This window comes from Engraulis encrasicolus, chromosome 16, assembly GCF_034702125.1.
Source record: "Engraulis encrasicolus isolate BLACKSEA-1 chromosome 16, IST_EnEncr_1.0, whole genome shotgun sequence".
Taxonomy (NCBI): Eukaryota; Metazoa; Chordata; class Actinopteri; order Clupeiformes; family Engraulidae; genus Engraulis; species Engraulis encrasicolus.
The window spans coordinates 26,464,148-26,484,339 of record NC_085872.1 but is presented as its reverse complement, the minus strand read 5'-3'; the positions used below and the strand labels follow the sequence as shown (position 1 = coordinate 26,484,339).

The 20,192-nt window shown below is 45.4% G+C and overlaps 1 protein-coding gene across 2 annotated transcripts in view; it reads right to left on the bottom strand.

The window, feature by feature from the left end:
* lpin2 (lipin 2) overlaps nucleotides 1-20,192 on the bottom strand; it is a 33,957-nt gene that overhangs the window by 5,897 nt on the left and 7,868 nt on the right. For both annotated transcript variants that reach the window (XM_063219165.1, XM_063219164.1), the window contains exons 3-15: nucleotides 13,789-13,884; nucleotides 12,456-12,778; nucleotides 11,846-11,950; nucleotides 11,563-11,689; nucleotides 10,520-10,976; nucleotides 8,937-9,036; nucleotides 8,107-8,294; nucleotides 7,113-7,206; nucleotides 6,924-6,993; nucleotides 6,527-6,619; nucleotides 5,294-5,376; nucleotides 3,721-3,874; nucleotides 1,750-1,898 (exon numbers count right to left, since the gene is read on the bottom strand). In XM_063219165.1, coding sequence (XP_063075235.1) covers nucleotides 1,750-1,898; nucleotides 3,721-3,874; nucleotides 5,294-5,376; nucleotides 6,527-6,619; nucleotides 6,924-6,993; nucleotides 7,113-7,206; nucleotides 8,107-8,294; nucleotides 8,937-9,036; nucleotides 10,520-10,976; nucleotides 11,563-11,689; nucleotides 11,846-11,950; nucleotides 12,456-12,778; nucleotides 13,789-13,884 — 2,039 coding nt within the window. The remainder of the gene's footprint in view (nucleotides 1-1,749; nucleotides 1,899-3,720; nucleotides 3,875-5,293; nucleotides 5,377-6,526; nucleotides 6,620-6,923; nucleotides 6,994-7,112; nucleotides 7,207-8,106; nucleotides 8,295-8,936; nucleotides 9,037-10,519; nucleotides 10,977-11,562; nucleotides 11,690-11,845; nucleotides 11,951-12,455; nucleotides 12,779-13,788; nucleotides 13,885-20,192) is intronic.

Here is a 20,192-nt window from a genome sequence, read left to right as displayed (position 1 = left end):
GGATCCCACCCCGGCCCCGCAAGGGCCCCGTCTCGTCGGCAGCAGCCCCACATCACAGGCATCTCCACGCGGGCAGCACCGCACCGGCCGGCTGGGTCACGGTGATAATAAGCACGAGTCAATCTCCCCTGGCGTTTGATGTCTCGACACCCACCGGCAGACTACTGCACGCGGCCACCCAAACCCAGCCCACCAAAAAAAAAAAAAAAAAAAAAAAAAAAAGACATGCTATCTATCTTGTGTATTAAATTTGTGTTACAACCAACTTTCAAGGGAGGGAAAGTTTCTTGAGAAAATAAAGAAATAGATAAAGGAAGACGGAGAAAATAGAGAAGACGAAGGACCAAAAAATAGATGGTGCCATAGCATTAAATTCACAGAGATGGATTAAATTTGGTTCCACATTTGATGTAATCGGGGAGAAAGCAGTGTTTCAGTCTGAGGCTTCGCACTGCTCATGCATCATTGAGGGAGGGTTTTGTTAGTGTTTGCACTTTCTCCAAGATAAGTTCTTCAGGGCTAGGTCGGGAGTGACAGCCGAACGGTTATAACTGCTATCTAGAGAGGAAATTAATGAATCACACTGACTGCTGTGTTTTTTTCTGCCCCTCCCAAGAATTGTCTGGCTCCGGTTTATAAATACTTGAAGTGTGTCACTTTGACAACACATGCCAATTGCTATACAGTGTTGGATCCAAAAAACCTCCAGGAGCCAGTTTTCTAAAAATACCACTACTGTTGTCACATTTCAAAGCTGGAATGGTGCGACATGTGGTGTCTTGCCTCACTGGCACAATGATAGTCTACGTCCAACTCTTTGGGAGACCCTCTTATGCAATGCCATCTACGAAATGATCTGAAAAATGAGGACAGCTGATATATATACACTGGTAAAAATGTGTTCTCTTCTCTCTCTGGCCAGTTGCCTAAACGCTGCCAATGAAGTGCTCAGGAAGTGTCTCCCATTGGACGGTGACGAACACATCTGATATAAATACAATTTATGAATCAAGAAATATAAACACATTGTGTGAACTAAATTTTGCCTTGGAGTCCTGGCGACGCTGACAATGGTTTTATGCCAGGATGCGACTGGCTTGAGTGCACAGTCTGTCTACGAAAAATGTTAGAAATATCCGTTGGGAGAGCTTTATTGTTCTTTTTTTGCACACCCAAATACTTAAAACATTAAGGAGTTTGGAGTCTACCACCCATAAACAATATTAGTAGTCCACTGGCACATCTAGTCCATTTCTTCTGTTCGTCTTCCCCATGATGGCTACACCTTGGGGCCAGGGCTTGACATGAACTTTTTCGCTTGTCGGCCACTGTGACTAGTGGTTTTCCCGAGTCACTAGCCATCCAGCTATTCTACTAGCCACAAATTTGATTTTTTTTTTTTTTTACCATGAGGCTGTACATCTAACCTCAGACGATGAGGTGCTTAAAGCAAGAAGATGAGTGCATGGGTTTCTACATGGAAATAAAACAAACAAATAGAAACTGAGCGACTGAGCATTTTTCTTGAACTTAAATACAAGCAATTGATGCACAAGGGGCAAAGTGCAGAATATACGCTATTCTGTCATACCATAGAATAAGCTACCTGCCAAATTGGCTAGTACAATGGAATTGTTACCAGCCACAGCCAAGTTTTACCAGCATTTGGCCGGTTGGCAGGTGCCAGTGTCAAGCCCTGCTTGGGGCACTAGCAAAACAGATGACGGGCAACATAGTCCAGGCACGTACTTTGTGATGGTTCCGTCGATGTCGGAGATGATGACCTTGTCGTCCCAATTCCACAGGTAGATGGTGCCTTCACAGCGGCATGTGCCCTGGTACTGCGTGGTGATGCTGAAGGTCACGTCATTGGGCCCTTCTTTCAACTTCAGACTAGCCTACGGGTTGGTCAATACACACACAAGCAAATAAACAAACAGAAATTGTGTGCGTGTGTGTGTGTGTGTGTGTGTGTGTGTGTGTGTGTGTGTGTGTGTGTGTGTGTGTGTGTGTGTGTGTGTGTGAGTGAGTGAGTGAGTGAGTGAGTGAGTGAGTGAGTGAGTGAGTGAGTGAAAGACACACAACAGACACACAGATATACATACAAAGGAACCTACATAGCCTCATTTGTTGAGGCTGTTGGTCCGTGGGTCGCATTCAAATCAACCACTGCCTGGAGACAACTCCATTATCATATAATTATCAACATGGAGCCATGCTCAGAAATGATTCACAATCAGGTCCTCCATGGCCTGCCCTGAACATAAGAATTTTATCACAATTTCATTTAAAAAAATCGTATCGGTGGAGGAGAAAGATTCAGATGTGAATCTCATGGGTAACTGCCTTACAAGTCGTCTTTTTTTTTGCAGGAACACTGTGTTCCTGTACGCATCCAACTCGTAGGTCATCACTTAACGAGAGTGCGTCAGCCAGTCTCATGCAAGACTTATGGGTGTTGAGGCTGGGGATCTGGAGGGAAGGCAAGGGGGTTGACCCCAGGGCAAGCTGCCGAGCTGACAGGCACCCTAGGCCACCAGAAGGGGGAGCTGCTTCCCCCATGTGGGACCTTTCTGGTGGTGCACCACAGGGACAGATAGAGTCAAAAAAAGATAAGAGTCAAAAAAGGGCTGCACTCTCATGCTTAATCTTTTTACTAAAAAAAACAGTTTAATACACTAAGGCCAGGTTATACAAGCATGCATTGGCCTAAAAATCGTTCTTTACGTTATTTTTTCTTATTATTATTCATTCATTCAATGGCAATGACGTTTCGTGCACAAGTAACTCTCTACAAGTATACTATAAAGTTACCCAAACTGATTACATTTTCTAAAAAGATGACGCGTTACAAACAGGTGGCCGTGACTTCATGATTACTGCACCTTTGTGTGGGTGCATTAGTGAGTCTGGGTCACATACACCACAACATTTTTATATGTTGCATCTAGTTTGTGGAATATGTTACCAGGTAATATTAAGATGATCAATAGCCTTGATGGTTTTAAATGGGCTTTGAAAAAAAGGTTTAGAGATCAGTCAGTGTAGCATATTACTTTAAGTGGAAAGAATATGTATTATGTGTATGTTATGTATTTAATGTGTTACAGTTTTAGTTTGGTCCCAGTGCTACTCTTGTCATTTTAACAACTGCTGCCATTAACACCACTAAACACCAAGGACCACAATGGAAATAAGCTTCCGAGCTTTATTGTGCTATCCTGACTCTGTTTTTTTTTATTTAAGTATGTGGTGCGGTTTATATGAAACTCAATCATGTATTTTTTTTATTTCTATAAACTGAAGATGTCAAATAAAATCATTCATTCATTCATTCAACACATTCATTCATTCACCATGACCATAGGGGCATAGGACCAAAGAAACAGCCCTCTGGCTACTCTCCACACAGAGAAAACAGAGACAGCCCCCGCTGCTGAGTTTCAATAGGGGTCTCTTTCTCTGTTAAGGTGTGCGCGCGATGCGTGTGTGTAAGTGCGTGCGTGCGTGTGTATGCGTGCGCTACAAGTCACCGTGAGTAAGACTGATAAGACCCCGAGTGTCAAGCCACAGGGGTCATCATCATACGGCTTTCTACACACGCTCTTTCAAGAAAAGAACGACACATGGCCTGCATTACAAGAGCAGTGACCTTACGACACGATAGATAGAAAAGGCTGGAGGGGAAAGCCAAGCAAAGCAGAGGGAGGGGCGCCTTACAATCTGATGGGAGGAGAGGCGCAGGGACTTCTTGTAGGAGTGTGCCATGGGGTGTCCGGCGGCGTCGGGCTGGGAGCTTCTCTCCAGAGAGACACCTGCCGTGGCACTCAGCTCTTTGGTCTCCTCGTCACTGGACGAGTCCTGCTCTTGAGCTCTACAACAAGGGAGAAGGAACAACGGGATTACATTGAATTACACAACACAACACTGCATTGCATTACATTACACAATACGACACTAAATTACTACTGTACATTAGTAGCGAAGACTTTTATCATGAGTGACTTACATTTATTTAGCTAAAGTAGAACCAGAGATTCTTTAAGTATATAGAGATATGCCAATGTAATAGGTTGCTATGGGCACCTAACATGACTAGGTTCCAGTCTGCCTAAAGAGGCGTGTCACAATACTTCTAGCATTGAATAGAACAGTCCTTAGGTCTGCCTAAAGGGGGATTCCCCCCCTCCCCCTTGCAATAATAGAACCCGGAAACAATGGGCCAATGGAACCTCTCTCTCTCTACTCTCTCTGGTAGAACTATACAGTCTTCCTGCGCTAGTAGGCTAGGTTTTGATGCTATGAAATCAGGCTATGTTATGGTGGTTTCCAGAGTCATGCTAAATGTGCTTTGTAAATGTCCAATGTGCTAGTGGTACACCTTACTGGAAAACCAGATACGCCGACATACAAATTGTCGTACCATTTCAATAAATTCCCATAAATTAGCAAAATTCCCGGTCAAGTCTTATGCAAAGCTTCTGATTTGAAAATTACCCAAAACGTCCAAACCAAAGTGATACATAGGTAATGTCGCCGCTCTGATCGCTGACAAGTGATGGAATTTGATCATCTACTGTAGCTCAACTATAATGCCACAATAACAACCAACATTAACCGCTGTCATTTATGTGTCACAATCACAGTCTATTTTTGTTCATCTGATCACTGCCTGACAGGTGATGGCGTTGGGCCCGTCACATGTCAAATTGCTCCACAAATCAGTCAAATGATGAACAGGAACGTCATCACGACATCCTGCTAGAGTCAGTGCAGTCATTACATTATTACTCTGGCACCAACGTAACTTCAGGATTTCATGTCAGAATTTTGAAGGCTTTCCAACAAACAGCCAGTGTGAAATGCCTCACGATTCACTTCAAGGGCTTTTCTTGCCTCAGCAGCGCACCTGCTGTATGTGGAGACGGAGAGGGAGAGAGAGGGAGAGAGAGGGAGAGAGAGAGAGAGAGAGAGAGGGAGAAAGAGAGAGGGATAGAGTGAGGGCAAGAGAGAGAGAGAGAGAGAGAGATAGAGAGAGAGAGAGATAGAGATAGAGATAGAGAGAGAGAGAGAGAGAGAGAGGGAGAGAGAGAGAGAGAGAGATCTCGGTCTTCGTGACAGAGCTCTGAGCATCAGCTCAGCTAGGAGGAAGTGATCAGGCAGGGGTCCAGAATAATACATCCTTCTTTTTAGACTCGTGCTTGGGCTTGTGCTTGGGTGGTGATGGTGATGGTGATGGTGCTGGTGCCGTCACGTGATGAAACGTGACAAGCAGGGAAAAGGGCTGACTCACTGAAGGGCTCGGCTATCCTGGGAGGGTCCCCCCACATCGTCAAGCTGAGGGTCCTTCATCTCCAGCTTGCCCGTACTTTCAGACTAGACAGACAGAGCAAGAAGAATAGACAGATGTAGAGGGGAGACCGGGAGAGGAGGGGAAATAGAGACAGATGTAGAGGGGAGACCGGGAGAGGAGGGGAAGGATAGTGCATACAAAGCAGAAAGAAGAGAGAGAAGATAGAAGTAAGAGGAGGGGGAGTGAAGGAGAAAAAAAAATTTGCAAGTCAGACAAAGCGCCAGTGAAAGCGCGAGAGGGAAAGTCCAAATGAATACTCTGTGGTTAATTTTTTCTGTGTAATTGACCAGACCTTGTCTATTTGCTTTTGCTTTGCTGCGGGGGGAAACGCTGACCGAGCGAGCGCCCATCTAAGGTTCGGCTTGCCGTGACGACACCGGCTTTAATTACCCCTCATCTGGGGACGGGCGGGCGGCAAGAGACTGAGTGCTTATTAGGGCCCTAATGATGTGTCCGCATCCGCAAAGTCGGAGCCACCGTTGACACATGACGCTGATGAAAGGCCTCCCGGGAGAGGGAGAGAGAGGAAGGGAGCCGGAGATGCCAGAGACGCCGCCGCGCTCCACGCATCCCCGTCAGCAGCGCTCGTTCGTTCGTTCACGCGCTCAGTTTGCTCGGCGGGCTGGCAGCCCGAGAATCACCAGCTCCCCTCCCCATCACTGCTTCATTACACAACTGCAGACTGGGGGTGGAGGGGTGCTGACGGCGGCGGCAGTGGGGGTGGGTGGATGGATGGATAGGCGGGTAATGAGCCCACTATGACGCGCATTGCAGGACATATGACTGGTATATGCATGATAGGTGCGTGTGTATTGTACTGTTTGCGTATTCATCTGTCTTGTTTGCGTGTTTGTGTTTGTGATTGTCTTTGTGAGGTAGGTGGGTGGCAGGGTAGGGGCGAGTGATGAGCTACCACGGTGAGAGGGCTTTTCATCCATCCTACACATAGATTTCAGTCGATTGTGCAAATGTTTCCTCCGCGATGAAAGATTCAAGGGAAAAAGACACCAAGGCTCGCTAAAGCCTGTGCCAAACATGGCAATCAATGTGAGCAAAGCATTCCTGGACGCGCGAGTGTGGGAGTTTAAGAGGTGTGGCGGAGCTACTGTGAGTAGATATGGATTTCTGTACATCGACCCGTTTTAATTCAGCGACTCAAGACCGGGGACTCACCGGCTTGATGGTGCTGTCCGATCTCTTGCGCCAGAACCACCAGCGGCCAGACTTCTTTGGCATCCTCTCCTTCACCCAGGCCTCCTCCGTAGCCTGAGGCAACAAGGACATGCCAGCGTACACAGTTACACAAAATAAAGAGTGTGAGTTTGGGATTTAGGGGGTGTAAGCACCCCAACAACAAAAAAATACACACACAAAGACAAGAAAAGGGCTTCTGCTTCCGGGAATAGGGGGTGCACTGAATTGATAATGAATGCACTGAATTGATAATGGCAAGCGAGTATCAGGGTTAAGTTGGGGGAATTAGGGATGCATTAGTATCAATTTCTGATGTGCTGACTTAGGCCAAATCCCATTAAATGCTGCACAACACAATAATGATGTGCTCATCTACCTTGGGCAGGGTCTTCTGGAAAGCCTGCAGACTCAGAATCAAAGGAGCAGCTAGTGTCCAGTTGTAGTATCTGAAAGACAGAAAAAACATCAGAAGGATTAAAAGATGCAACGAGGTATGTCAATTTCATACTGATATTGTAAACATTTGGAACATTTTCCCACCATGGGACATATTGATGATTCTTACCTGTTTGCGATTTTTACAACCAGATTTGGATTGTCAATGATGGCAGGACTTTCTGCGAATTCATGGTAGGTTATAATATGCTCCATGAACTTTTCTAGAAAGGGAGAAAAGTGTGAGGGGGAAAAAAACAAAAACAAGTTGTTGAGATCCTTTGAGCATTTCAAGCACCAGCACTTCAATAACCTTCCCAGGAGCCCAACCTCTTTGATTCCAAGCTGTCTAAATCCCTTCAAAACAGCATTAATAATTACATCTGCTCCTGTAGAAATACTAACTTGGCTGGATCAAAACCCTGATCCATTCCCCGAACACCTTAATGCACACTGGGCTTGCCACGGAGACGGGCTGCCATTTAAACAGATTCACTGCTCCGATCCGTGTTTGTTTGCTTAATTGATGAAATACAAACACTCAGAACAAGCTGCTCGTGGCTGCAGATTTCAACTCCCCTGCCGACAGCAGAGGCGATGTAGGTGAGGCACGTACAGAGGCAGCTCCATATTGGCACTGGCAGGTGATGTGTACGTGAAGGCGTAGCTGCCAACATTTTCCTGTTCCACCTGTGTATTAGATCCTTTTCCCCGGCCCATTCCCACTACTCGCCTAATATAGTCTACAGTCATAGTAAAAAGTTTGTACACCCTTTGAAATTTCTCACATTTCTGTCAAAATTAAAAATGTCATACAATATGGTCTGATCTTCCTGGGAATCACAAGAAGGAACAAACAGAGTCTGCTTTAACTAATTCCACCCAAACATTAGTTAAAGCAGACTCTGATTGTTCTTTCTTTTTGATTCCCGCGAAGATTAGAATTGTAAGAAATTACTAACTTTTTTCCTATGACTGTATGCTAATCTCAAATATTTTCTGATCCCCAAGCTCATTTGGCACGTAGCCAACAAAAAAAAAACCCCAAAAAATCTCCCAGATGGACTTTGCTACTAACTGAAATGTTGAATGGTATGGCGATATAGGACATGCATTGCAGGCACCTTTGGATATCTCTGCATTCTCTGTGAGGCCTCCGCACAGGGACAGGGTGACGTCGGGCAGGTCGCCGGCCATGTCCGAGAGGCACTCGGTGCCACTGTCCGCCGCCGCACTGCCCACCGACTGGGGAGACTGGGAACCGGAGTGCATCTCGGACTCATTCCAGGGCTTGGAACCCGGGTCTGAGTCACTGCTCACACACACACACACACACACACACACACACACACACACACACACACACACGTGTACCACAGACGCACACGCGCAGGGGCACACAAACACACACACACAGGCGCACGCACACACACACACACAGGCGCACACACACACACACACAGGCGCACACACACACACACACACACACACACACACACACACACACACACACACACACACACACACACACACACACACACACACACACACACACACACACACACACACACACACACACACACACACACACACACACACACACACACACACACACACACACACACACACACAAAGGAAACAATGAAATGATAATGAAATGATTACACAGAGTAAGCAGGCCTATGAGGATATCAAAACAGAATTCCATCACAGAGTAGATGGTATATTGACTTCTCAGGCACAAACAGTCACAGAGAGAAAATTATCACTTCACAGCAGTGAGTGCTGCCGAGTCAATACAAACACACAGCCTGATGGAATTAAGGGGTGACACAATATCCTCAAATATCTGCGAACTGTCTTGCTTGCTTAACTGTAACGCCCCTTAGCGGTAATTGTTTGTGTGCGAGGTCACAGGATACACACACAAACTAATCAATGATTAGGCACTAACCTCTTGGGAAAGTAGCGAGCCACGGCATCTGCATCAAGTACATTCAAGTCGTCCAGGTAGATATCTTCAGGGCCCAGATGTTGGCTCCTCTTTGGGACCCCTGGTCAAAAAGAGGACGGAAAATTCCAATCAGGACCCTCTCTAAGTTCTTTAGGGATCTTATTGCCACCAAGCATGTTATTATATAATGAAACACTTCACATCATAGCTCCATGTGTATTTATTTATTTAGCAGCTGGTGCAGGTGAGTTTGGGGTCTTCTTGACTGCTCAGCCCTCACATATTTACATGCTACTATTAAGTGCTGTGGGATTTTGTTTTTGTCTCTTGTAGACGTTCAGCATTTCTATAGCAATAGCCAATACAAATGTTTGGTAAGGAAGTAACCAATGCAGTGCCTTGCTTAAAGTGATTGTTCAGACAGGGTTCCCAGTCTAATTCAGATATAAAATTCCATGATTTTCCATGACTTTCCAGACCCAAAACACAAAATTTCCATGACCACTTCCGTAAAAAAAGAAATTGCGTTAAGTTGCGTTAAGCGGCCACTCGGCTAAAGAGGGCTCATTGCATCCTAGAATGTTGCACATTACAGTGAAAATCCAAACCCTCTCTGGCTAAGTGTTGTACTATAACCACTAAGAAACAATGTTATACACACAACAAAATAAGTTTTTGCTTCTACACAACTGTTAAGAAAATTCCATGATATTCCATGACTGTGCATGCAAAATGGTAAAATTCCATGATTTTCCATGACTGGAAAAACTTTTATGAAATTCCATGATATTCCAGAAATTCCATGACCCGTGGGAACCCTGTTCAGAGTTGATCAATGTTACCTACTATCAATTAGACAAGGATTTTAGTTATCAATACTGATGCTGAATTCACGTTGAGTTTTGTTGAGGACTTTTATGTGCTCCTCCCAGATGGCGGAAGTAACGTCGACCCAGCAGAGAAGCTATTCGGCTTGTGTTGATAATAATTAACTCCAGGACTATGTACAAACTTCCAAAGGCATTATTTTGTGAGCACAGACCATATTTGTACTAATGTAGAAGTTGGGTGTCATGGCATGTGATTATAGTGTGGTACATGTAATTTTGTCCATTACCGCTTGTACTAAGCTACTCAGAATAACTTGGTAACTCGGCTAATGTTCGCCCAAGGTAAAAAAAAACACCTCGCGTGGACTACTGAATGGATGTCACGGTTCAAATGTGATTTGATTGCAAAATGAGGCTTGTCATTTGTGAATTTGAATTTGGATATGAATTTCACCAACACATGACCAAAAAAAAAAGACAAAGTGCCACACAAGCATCCACAACGCAAGCAGAGATTCTTTAAATATATAGAGATATGCCGATGTAATAGGTTGCTATGGGCACCTAACATGACCAGGTTCCGGTCTGCCTAAAGAGGCGTGTCATAATACCCCTAACATTGAATAGAACAGTCCTTAGGTCTGCCTAAAGGGGGATTTCCCCCCCTCTCCCCCTTGCAATAATAGAACCCGGAAACAATGGGCCAATGGAACCTCTCTCTCTCTACTCTCTCTGACGCAAGGCAAGGGTCACCTTTCTTCTTTGAAGGCGAGTCAGTCTTGGATGTCTCGGCCATGTCTCCAGACATCTGAGCAGCAGCATCGACAGCAGCAGCTTGGGCGCTGATTGGGGTGGAGGTGCTCACACCAGGCTCGCAAACTTCAACAGCCTCCAGCTCCGGCTCCGGCTCGGGATCAGACCTCAGCTCAGGGTCAGGCACTGGCTCAGGTGCGCGCTGTGGCTCAGAGGGCGGCAGGACGCTGACTGGAGGCACGGTGGCCACAGGCGTGCGTGGCTTGGGCCTCACGATGGCACACACGGGGGCCTGGTTGTCCTGGATACCGATGCCGCTGCCATCTGGGCCATCTGTGTCGGCATCTGCGTCCGAGCCCATGGCCTCGGAGCTCAGGATGACCCGAAAGTGCGTGTTCTCCGAGGGCGTGATGGTGACCGTCTTGGGAAGGGTTTCGGGCTTTTCCTTTTTGGGAACCTGGTGGGGAAAAAAGATCAGTAGAGATGAGTCAATCATCAGCACAGATGAAACACACACCTGCGTCACTGTGGACACAATAGAATCTCTCTTCAAACCACTGCTCAATATTCCATTTCAGGCAGAAATATGAATGAATATACACAGTACATACCAAACCATGTAATGAAAAACTAGCAAAGCTTAAAGTGATACTGTCCCATTTTTGGAAATACGCTTATTTTACACCTCCCCTTGAGTTAAATAATAGGCTTTTACAGTTCTCCTGTACTTCCAACCGTTTTCTAGTTATGGCAGTGCACATTTCACCTCCAAGCTAACAGTTAACATTGAGTCCTATAAGACCAGTTAGCCGCGAGCTGGTCTCATAGGAGATAGGACTCAATGTTAACTGCTAGCATGGAGGTAAAATTTGCACTGCCATACCCAGAGAACGGTTGAAAGTACAGGAGAAAGGTAAAACACTATTATTTTACTCAAGGGGAGATGTAAAATAAAATGGGACAGTATCACTTTAACTCTCGAGCACTGACATTGAGAAAGCCTGTATATCTGGCAATAGTGAGGGAGATAGGTCTGGCCTTACCCGAGTTGGCTCAGGGAACTCTCCCCAGGTCCACTGCATGTGGGACTCTGCTCTGAGAATGCTGTCAGAGGGCCGCACCATCAGCTCCGAGTCACTCTTTGGAGAGAATGCCTGGGACAGGTCACGACTGATGTGCATATTCCAAAAAGCACATTAAGGGCAGGAGAGAGGGAAAAATAAAACATTAGAGTGAATGCCATTGTATTAATGCATTTGTGCAGTTTGCATGCTCAAAATAATTTAAGAGAATTTTTTCAAATGCTTTCCTTCAGAAAACCAATACCTGTCTGTGGTTGACCAATCTCCATCCGAAAAAGGGTAGTTGTCTAGAGAGTGGTGAACGGGGTACTTCTGCTCCACCTCTCGTATAGTGCTAATTGAGGAAGATCTGCAAGAAAAGAGAGAAACACTGAGATGAGCCAACTTTTCATTTCCCAATTAAAAAACCCACACTTGCAGAAAAATGCCGATCCACAGGAAACCCATCTGTTCTGCGTGCGGTCTCGGCACCACATCTATGGTAACAACTCTAAACACGTCTTGCCTTGTGATTCAGACTTGTCTTGTGACATTTCATTTTCTGAGTCCATTTCAAACTAATAATCTCATCCTCTCCTGTTGCTTCTGCCGTTTTGGGGCGAGGTAAGACATCATTGGTAATCAAAGTTCTAATCAATATCTCACAAGAGTAGAATTCAAAGGTCATTTTCTCATTTGCAATCGGGATGTTGAATAGGGAACACCCCCACCCCCCATGTTGCTCTGACCAGGCTGACAGCAGGGATACTTAACTGTTTCCTCCACGGAGACCGAGCTACAAATAATTAAAAAAAAATTTTTTTTAAAAGGGACGTGAGGTACTAGTTTGAGTTCGACCCTCCGCGTTCCCTCACCTGGCACTGTGGGCGGCCGCTTCCTCGTCCGAGCTGAGGTCCATCTCGAAGATCTCCTCGGGCTGGACGGCGGGGGCGGGGACGGGGACGGGGGCGGAGGTCGGCGGCGTCAGCTCCTCCCTCCGGGGGTCACCCTTGTGCTTCTTCCTCCTCCTCCTCTTCTTCTTCACTGAGCCAGTGCTGCACACCGGGGCCTCGGGAGGGTCGTCGATCTCCTGGGGCTCGTCCTCCACGCCGGCGCCTGACCCGCGGACTTCGCCGATCCAGAACATGTGGCCCTCGGTGGGGATGGGCGAGGTGGCCAGGTGGGCCGGAACCACTTCCTACAGATGAGTGGACATGATGATGACCAACGATTATGACAGCGGTTTAGTCTACTTTTTTGAAGTGGGTATACTGTACATTCGTGCATTTTTTGAAGTGGGTATACTGTATATTCGAGCATTTTTTGAAGTGGGTATACTGTATATTTTAATGCTATTCTTAACAATGGATCAATCAATTTTAAGTGGGTATACTGAAGTCCCTAAAATTTTGAAGTGGGTATACTCCGTATACCTGCATTCTACGTAGACTACACCACTGGATTATGATGGAATTGGCTTTTGACAACGAGTCGAGACAAAGTCAAAGCACGTGGGGAATTAACAACAGTTAACATTTTCTGAACTTTGTTTTTTATAAAAGGCAAAAAGATATTTTTTAAAAAGCAATGTCTGTTCTCTGCATACAGTACTTTATCAGAGCCGTTGTATCCTCATGAGGCTGTCAGTTTTGTGTTGTCCTCCTAGGTTGCACTTTATTGGATTCAAGCATTCAAGGCATCTTCAATTCAAGTATCATTACTTATTCATCTGAATATTGTTTTTCACAGTTCTGCCTAAAGCAATCGCCACAGAGGGAGCAAAGTCATTACTGCATGAGAGTCATAATGAAGTTGGTTAAAAAGAATGAAATACAACAAGTTCAATCAATGACTACTTTGGGACGTGGATATAAATACTGAAAAGGGGCAACTTCTTTGCCCATGGCAGGCAGGCAATAATTGAATCATTTTCATAGATCTCTCAGGAATGTTACCATTAAAAAAGCAAGGGAGTTATTTTCAAAACTCAATAGTTGATAGATCTGAACAAAACCATCATCAGACCAGTGCTCAGTTAAACTAATATGAGCACTGACTTGACAGAGACAGGGAGAGAGATAGTCAGAAATAGAGGGAGCTTGTGAATTTTGAAATGTATTCATTAATTGAAATGCAGTGTTGTGCCTAATAGCCTGGTGCGATGCATGCTCCATGAGCAATAACATATGCAGCGGTGTGAATGCTCACATTCTGCTCCTCCGTTTCCTGCACGAAGAACGCCTCGCCGTTGTCCCCCAGCTTCATGTGCAAATCCACCGCTTCGCCATTGATCTCGATGTCAATCTGTGGAAGCAGCCGTAGGAAGACACAGTGTTAAGAGTCGGGCCCCTCCGGTGCTTTGCCAGTGCCAAGCTGCCAGATTCAAGCAAGAACCACGTGGGGTACAGAGACCTAGATATCATCGACGTTCAAATCTCTTCAAGACAATTAACGTTTCCCAAACGGCATGGTTGACCTGCCTCCCTTGGTTTGCTTATGGTTGTTTGCTTATCGACAAAGTGGAAGGAGTTCATGTATTTGCGGGAACTCAGAAAGTACTTGCATTGCTCTTGACCTGACTAAGTCGCAACGCTGAAAGTGTTGCGTCACTAGGAGGGCACAGCCTGGCTAACAGAGACCATGAAACAACAGCGAGACAGCATGACAGGGAACCGTTTCCCCTGGCCCCTTATGATCGTCACGCTCCTTGACCTGTGTCCAAAGCAGGAAGAGACCATGGAGGCTGTTTACTTGAGCCCGGCTCCAATGTGCCTGAGGAGGCGACACTCCAGACAGGACTCTGCAGACCCAGAACTAGGGGTGTAAATCACAATACGATTCAATTTTCTTGATTCAGCGATTCGATTATTTTCGATACTTAAGAATACCCTGCTATACAATATGATTTGATTCTATTTTTTTCCAATTTCGTTTCCTCTTCTATTATGCTATAGGGTTATCATGTCTAGGCATTGGGCAGGGGCCTGCGATTCGATTCATTTCAATACTTAGGAATGGCTCACGATATGATACGATACGATACAAATCGTCGGCTATAGGATCGACGCATACATATCGATTATTATTTATACCCCTACCAAAACCCCAATTAACCAATGAGAGAGGAAATGTTGCTCTTCTGCGGCCTGTTGGCTGAGCCTGATGGAGAGCGCCGGGAGAACCCAATACAGCCGGAGTGTTAACCATGGCAGGAGCCGCGGGTGCTTTTACAGGCAGCTCCTCGGATTGCAAGTGATGTGTGTGTGTGTGTGTGTGTGTGTGTGTGTGTGTGTGTGTGTGTGTGTGTGTGTGTGTGTGTGTGTGTGTGTGTGTGTGTGTGGAGGTGCATGAAAAGGTAAGACGTATACGGTTACACTGCTGCAGGGAGTGTCGGCAATACGACCCAGCCCGGCTTAAATTACACAGAATCTCTTCTCTCTCACGCGTGCACCCCTATTTACCTTTTTTCCCCCATGTCTTTTCACAGAAAGAAACTCCTTACAAACACAAAACACACATCCTCCAATCCACTCCTCTCGCTGATTTTTTCCCCCTCCACTTACCTCCCCTCAACCTCTCTGCCGAGCAACGCCGCTTGCTTTATGTTGCCGGCAGCTTGTTGGCTTTATTTCCCAGGTTGCTCAGTGATTTATGTTGGGAAGGAGGTGGGCTAGAATCTTAATGACTGCAGCACGGATCAGGGGTGAGGCTCGTACGCGGCTCACCCAGCATACAGAGTGTCCGTGCTGAGCCCCCGGGCCCAACTCACGTTCTCAGCGCGAGCGAGCTCGTGTGTGTGAAAAGCGTGCCGCAGACTGCACGGGCCCTGGCTGCTTACAAGAAACAACATACATCACTCCCCTTTTTAACAGGCCCACACTTCATGTCACGTTCAATGGGCCACGCAGCAGCACACTTGCTTGCTTGAAATGCTGACCATAGAACAAAGGGGTTGCATGGGGGGTGGTAGTTGTACAAGAGACAGGCAGCTTGTTGAGAATCACTCACACATAATTAGACCAAACAAACCACACAGCACTCGCACACAGAAACTTCTTTTCTGTGGATGCAGTCAGTGAAGTCTGGTCCACTTGACAAGCCGAACACGAGCTGTAGACAGTCCTTTGAGGACTGTCTCTTTGTCAGTCTTGCTTGCACACCCACCACCAACACTACCTTCACTGCTACGTCTGATGAAGTTTCAGCGTGACTGGATAGCTATGGCCCACGAGACTTGGAAGACAATAATAAAAGGATGTCTAAACACCCACACAGTTATGCAGAAATCTAAATGTAAGAGCACCCCCCTCTTAACACACACACACACACACACACACACACACACACACACACACACACACACACACACACACACACACACACACACACACACACACACACACACACACACACACACACACACACACACACACACACACACACACACACACACACACACATCCACCCCCCATCTCTCAAGCAACCTTGATGAGACAATCCCTCCCACCTTCTTTTTAACACTGAGCTTGACTCTAAGAAACCTGTTGCCATAGCGACTGCGCTTCTTTTCTTTCTCACTACACCTCTCAACAATCCTCTCCTCTACACAGATGGTGGAAAAACACACACACACACGCACATGCACATGCACACGCACACGCACACGCACACGCACACGCACACGCACACGCACACACACACACACACACACACACACACACACACACACACACACGCACACGCACACGCACACACACACAACCCCCGTGCCTCAAACTTGGTCCCAGCATTTGAGGCTCCTCTGCTGTTGCTATTGCTACTGCTATGACAGACACCCACGCAGAGAGAGTGTCGAACAACACTGAGGTCACTGCGAAATGTGACCGGCATTATTTCACTGACAATTAGGGCCCGGTCTTTTTCTACAGCCTACAAGCACTGAGGCATGGGCATACACTGCGCTGTGGGTGGAAGCCACGGAGTCATTGATCTGAGCCAATGGGGCCTTCGCTACTAATGAGAACGAACAGTGCTGGGATTTGGGGGGTGCAGTGCAATGCGATGTGGTGTAGCGTGGTGTAGTATAGAGGAGGCAGTGACGACGACAGAAGTGGTGGTGGTGGTGGTGGGGTATTCTTCAATAAATAACATTCAGCCAGTGGGGGCAAGAGCGAGCGAGCAAGCAAGCGGCCCTCCCTCACTAACTGGAAGATGCAGGGCCAGGGAGCCAACTGATAAGGTCATTCATTTCGCCCAGCCAGCCAGCCAGCCAGCCAGCCAGCCAGCCAGCGCCGTGCCAAGCTGAGCTCACTCACACACACGCTCCATGTGACTTCATAGAAAACTGATTGTTGTTTATGCTCAGCTGTGCACATTCCAACCAGACCAGCTTTCTCATGGAACACGCTGGCAAATGCCACTCACTCACTCAGAGATGTTTACTAGCCTGCTATATAGTCATGTAGGCAATTGTAGTGTAATGGTTAGGGAGTTAGACTGCAGACTACAGGGTTGCAGGTTAAAAGGTTTTGGAAAATGATCTAAAATTCAAACCATGTAATACCACATAAATACCACAAATAAACAAAAACAACTTTAAACTGTGCGTGTGTGCGTGTGCGTGTGCGTGTGCGTGAGCGTGTGTGTGTAGGGGGGTGAAAGTTGTTGGGTAACCTGCAGAACACAGAACTATCTGTCTGATTGTGCCAGATTGTGTCAAAGCTTCAGTTATTTCAAAACTTTCCTAAGACCTTTCAAGGACTTTTGGTGATATTGTCATGACCTTACACACTCCACAACTTTTTCACTTGACTGATTGGGCCTTGGACTTAAATTGAAAAAAGAAAAAAAAGCTTTTCCAATCTCCCTTCAACAGGCTAGTCAGGGATATGGCAACTGGAGTGGAAACTGTGGAGATCACACAGTGGCAGAGATCTACACAAAATTTATGGCTAAAGAAAATTGCTACTGAAGTCACACTGCGCATTTCATCTCGAAAGACATGACATAAACATGAAAGATGAAGCAAACAAAATGTAAGAATTCATATTTTACCGGACATAAATATAACTAATAATAAATAAATATCTGCAAGTAAAAATGAAAACCTTGTTGCAACTGGTAAACTAATGTCAAGTGGTGAAAGTTGCATTTGAGGCAATATCTACAGCCAAGCTGATGCTGGGTCATTTCACGTGAAATCAGACACTTTGGGACCCGACCGACCCGGATTTCGATCATACTTGGTGTGCCTTTTCAGTAGCAAGGTAGCACCCCAGAACTGCATTGGTTTGAATCTGACACTAATATTAAGGGAGAAACAGACTAGGAAAGGTTCACATGTGAGTGTAGGACACTATACATTCAGCCTTGAATATATCAGTCAGTGTTAGTCACAAAAAGATGCCTGTGGTGTTGTTTGAAAGCTCTTTTCTGGCTCTACATATTACACAATCACCTTGGAATACAACTACTCTCAGAATATGAATTATGATAAATTGAAAAATTAAAAATTGAATATCTAAAAAACTCATATTTTAAAATGGCCAGTTCCTTGTCCAAACGTAGCCGGCAATGTCATGAGCAGCACCTAAAATGCTGGTGTTCGGTTTGTTATTCATTTCAGAGAGAATTTGACTCACAAATATGGCATCATACAGACCACTTACTAATAATATGGTAATACCATAGTAGCATCACATGACAAAACAAAAACAAAACAAAAATGGTCAGTGTCCATGGTCCCAGGTTTCAGAAACTAAGGCAGATGTCCATTTATACATACCAAATGATGATATGTGAATGTTTGAACATTCCTTCTCTGTGTACCTGTGCCATCTTCCCTTTACCGTACTTTAAAGAGATAATCAATGGCTACACTCTCATTTTGTACTCTACCAGTGCATTTGAAGCAGCAGCTGTGTCTTTTGTAGATAATGTATAAGTACGTCCCGTTGCAGTTACAGGTTCCACTACCAGAAGCACATCCTGATGATCCATGACAGTCTATCTGGTCTGAAGGGAAAAGTGAAGGATGGAGATGGCCCATGAGGATGCAGGAAGTTCAGTTTCACCTCTCCAGTGCTCGGCATACATTCCTCAGCACATGCTAGCCACCAGTTGCCATCATATACAGCTACAACATACCCTTTGATGCTTGAAAATGTAACACATTCCTTTACTGAGCTCACTCTTTCAACTCTGCCTTCTCTGAATGCTCAAAATGGCCTAACTTCCACTGGATGGATGTTCTTGACATTATCCTTGACAAATTCAAACAGTTGGTATGGCGTTATAATTTAATTGTCAATAGGACGTTGCAGACTTGCTCGTGCAGCAAGCCATTTAACTGTCCCTCCAACGCCATCACATGGACCTTTGCCATGTGATGTGGCAAAAAAGTGCCACTCTGCAGGTATGTGAAAATCTGCCTCGTGGTGGCACAAATTTGTTGTAATTTTAAGGTTCTTATATTGTGCAGGAAGTCTGCAACGTCCTATTGACAATTAAATTGTAACGCCATACCAACTGTTTGAATTTGTCAAGGATAATGTCAAGAACATCCATTGCCAGTTTGCCACAACAGATATGTACCATCATGAAGCTGAGAACTTGTTGAAAAGGTTTGAATCTGCAAGAACTATTCCAGGTACTCAAAAACTACACAGCTTCTGCCCATTGTCAATGGACACAGTGGAAGTTAGGCCATTTTGAGCATTCAGAGAAGGCAGAGTTGAAAGAGTGAGCTCAGTAAAGGAATGTGTTACATTTTCAAGCATCAAAGGGTATGTTGTAGCTGTATATGATGGCAACTGGTGGCTAGCATGTGCTGAGGAATGTATGCCGAGCACTGGAGAGGTGAAACTGAACTTCCTGCATCCTCATGGGCCATCTCCATCCTTCACTTTTCCCTTCAGACCAGATAGACTTGTCATGGATCATCAGGATGTGCTTCTGGTAGTGGAACCTGTAACTGCAACGGGACGTACTTATACATTATCTACAAAAGACACAGCTGTTGCTTCAAATGCACTGGTAGAGTACAAAATGAGAGTGTAGCCATTGATTATCTCTTTAAAGTACGGTAAAGGGAAGATGGCACAGGTACACAGAGAAGGAATGTTCAAACATTCACATATCATCATTTGGTATGTATAAATGGACATCTGCCTTAGTTTCTGAAACCTGGGACCATGGACACTGACCATTTTTGTTTTGTTTTTGTTTTGTCATGTGATGCTACTATGGTATTACCATATTATTAGTAAGTGGTCTGTATGATGCCATATTTGTGAGTCAAATTCTCTCTGAAATGAATAACAAACCGAACACCAGCATTTTAGGTGCTGCTCATGACATTGCCGGCTACGTTTGGACAAGGAACTGGCCATTTTAAAATATGAGTTTTTTAGATATTCAATTTTTAATTTTTCAATTTATCATAATTCATATTCTGAGAGTAGTTGTATTCCAAGGTGATTGTGTAATATGTAGAGCCAGAAAAGAGCTTTCAAACAACACCACAGGCATCTTTTTGTGACTAACACTGACTGATATATTCAAGGCTGAATGTATAGTGTCCTACCCTCACATGTGAACCTTTCCTAGTCTGT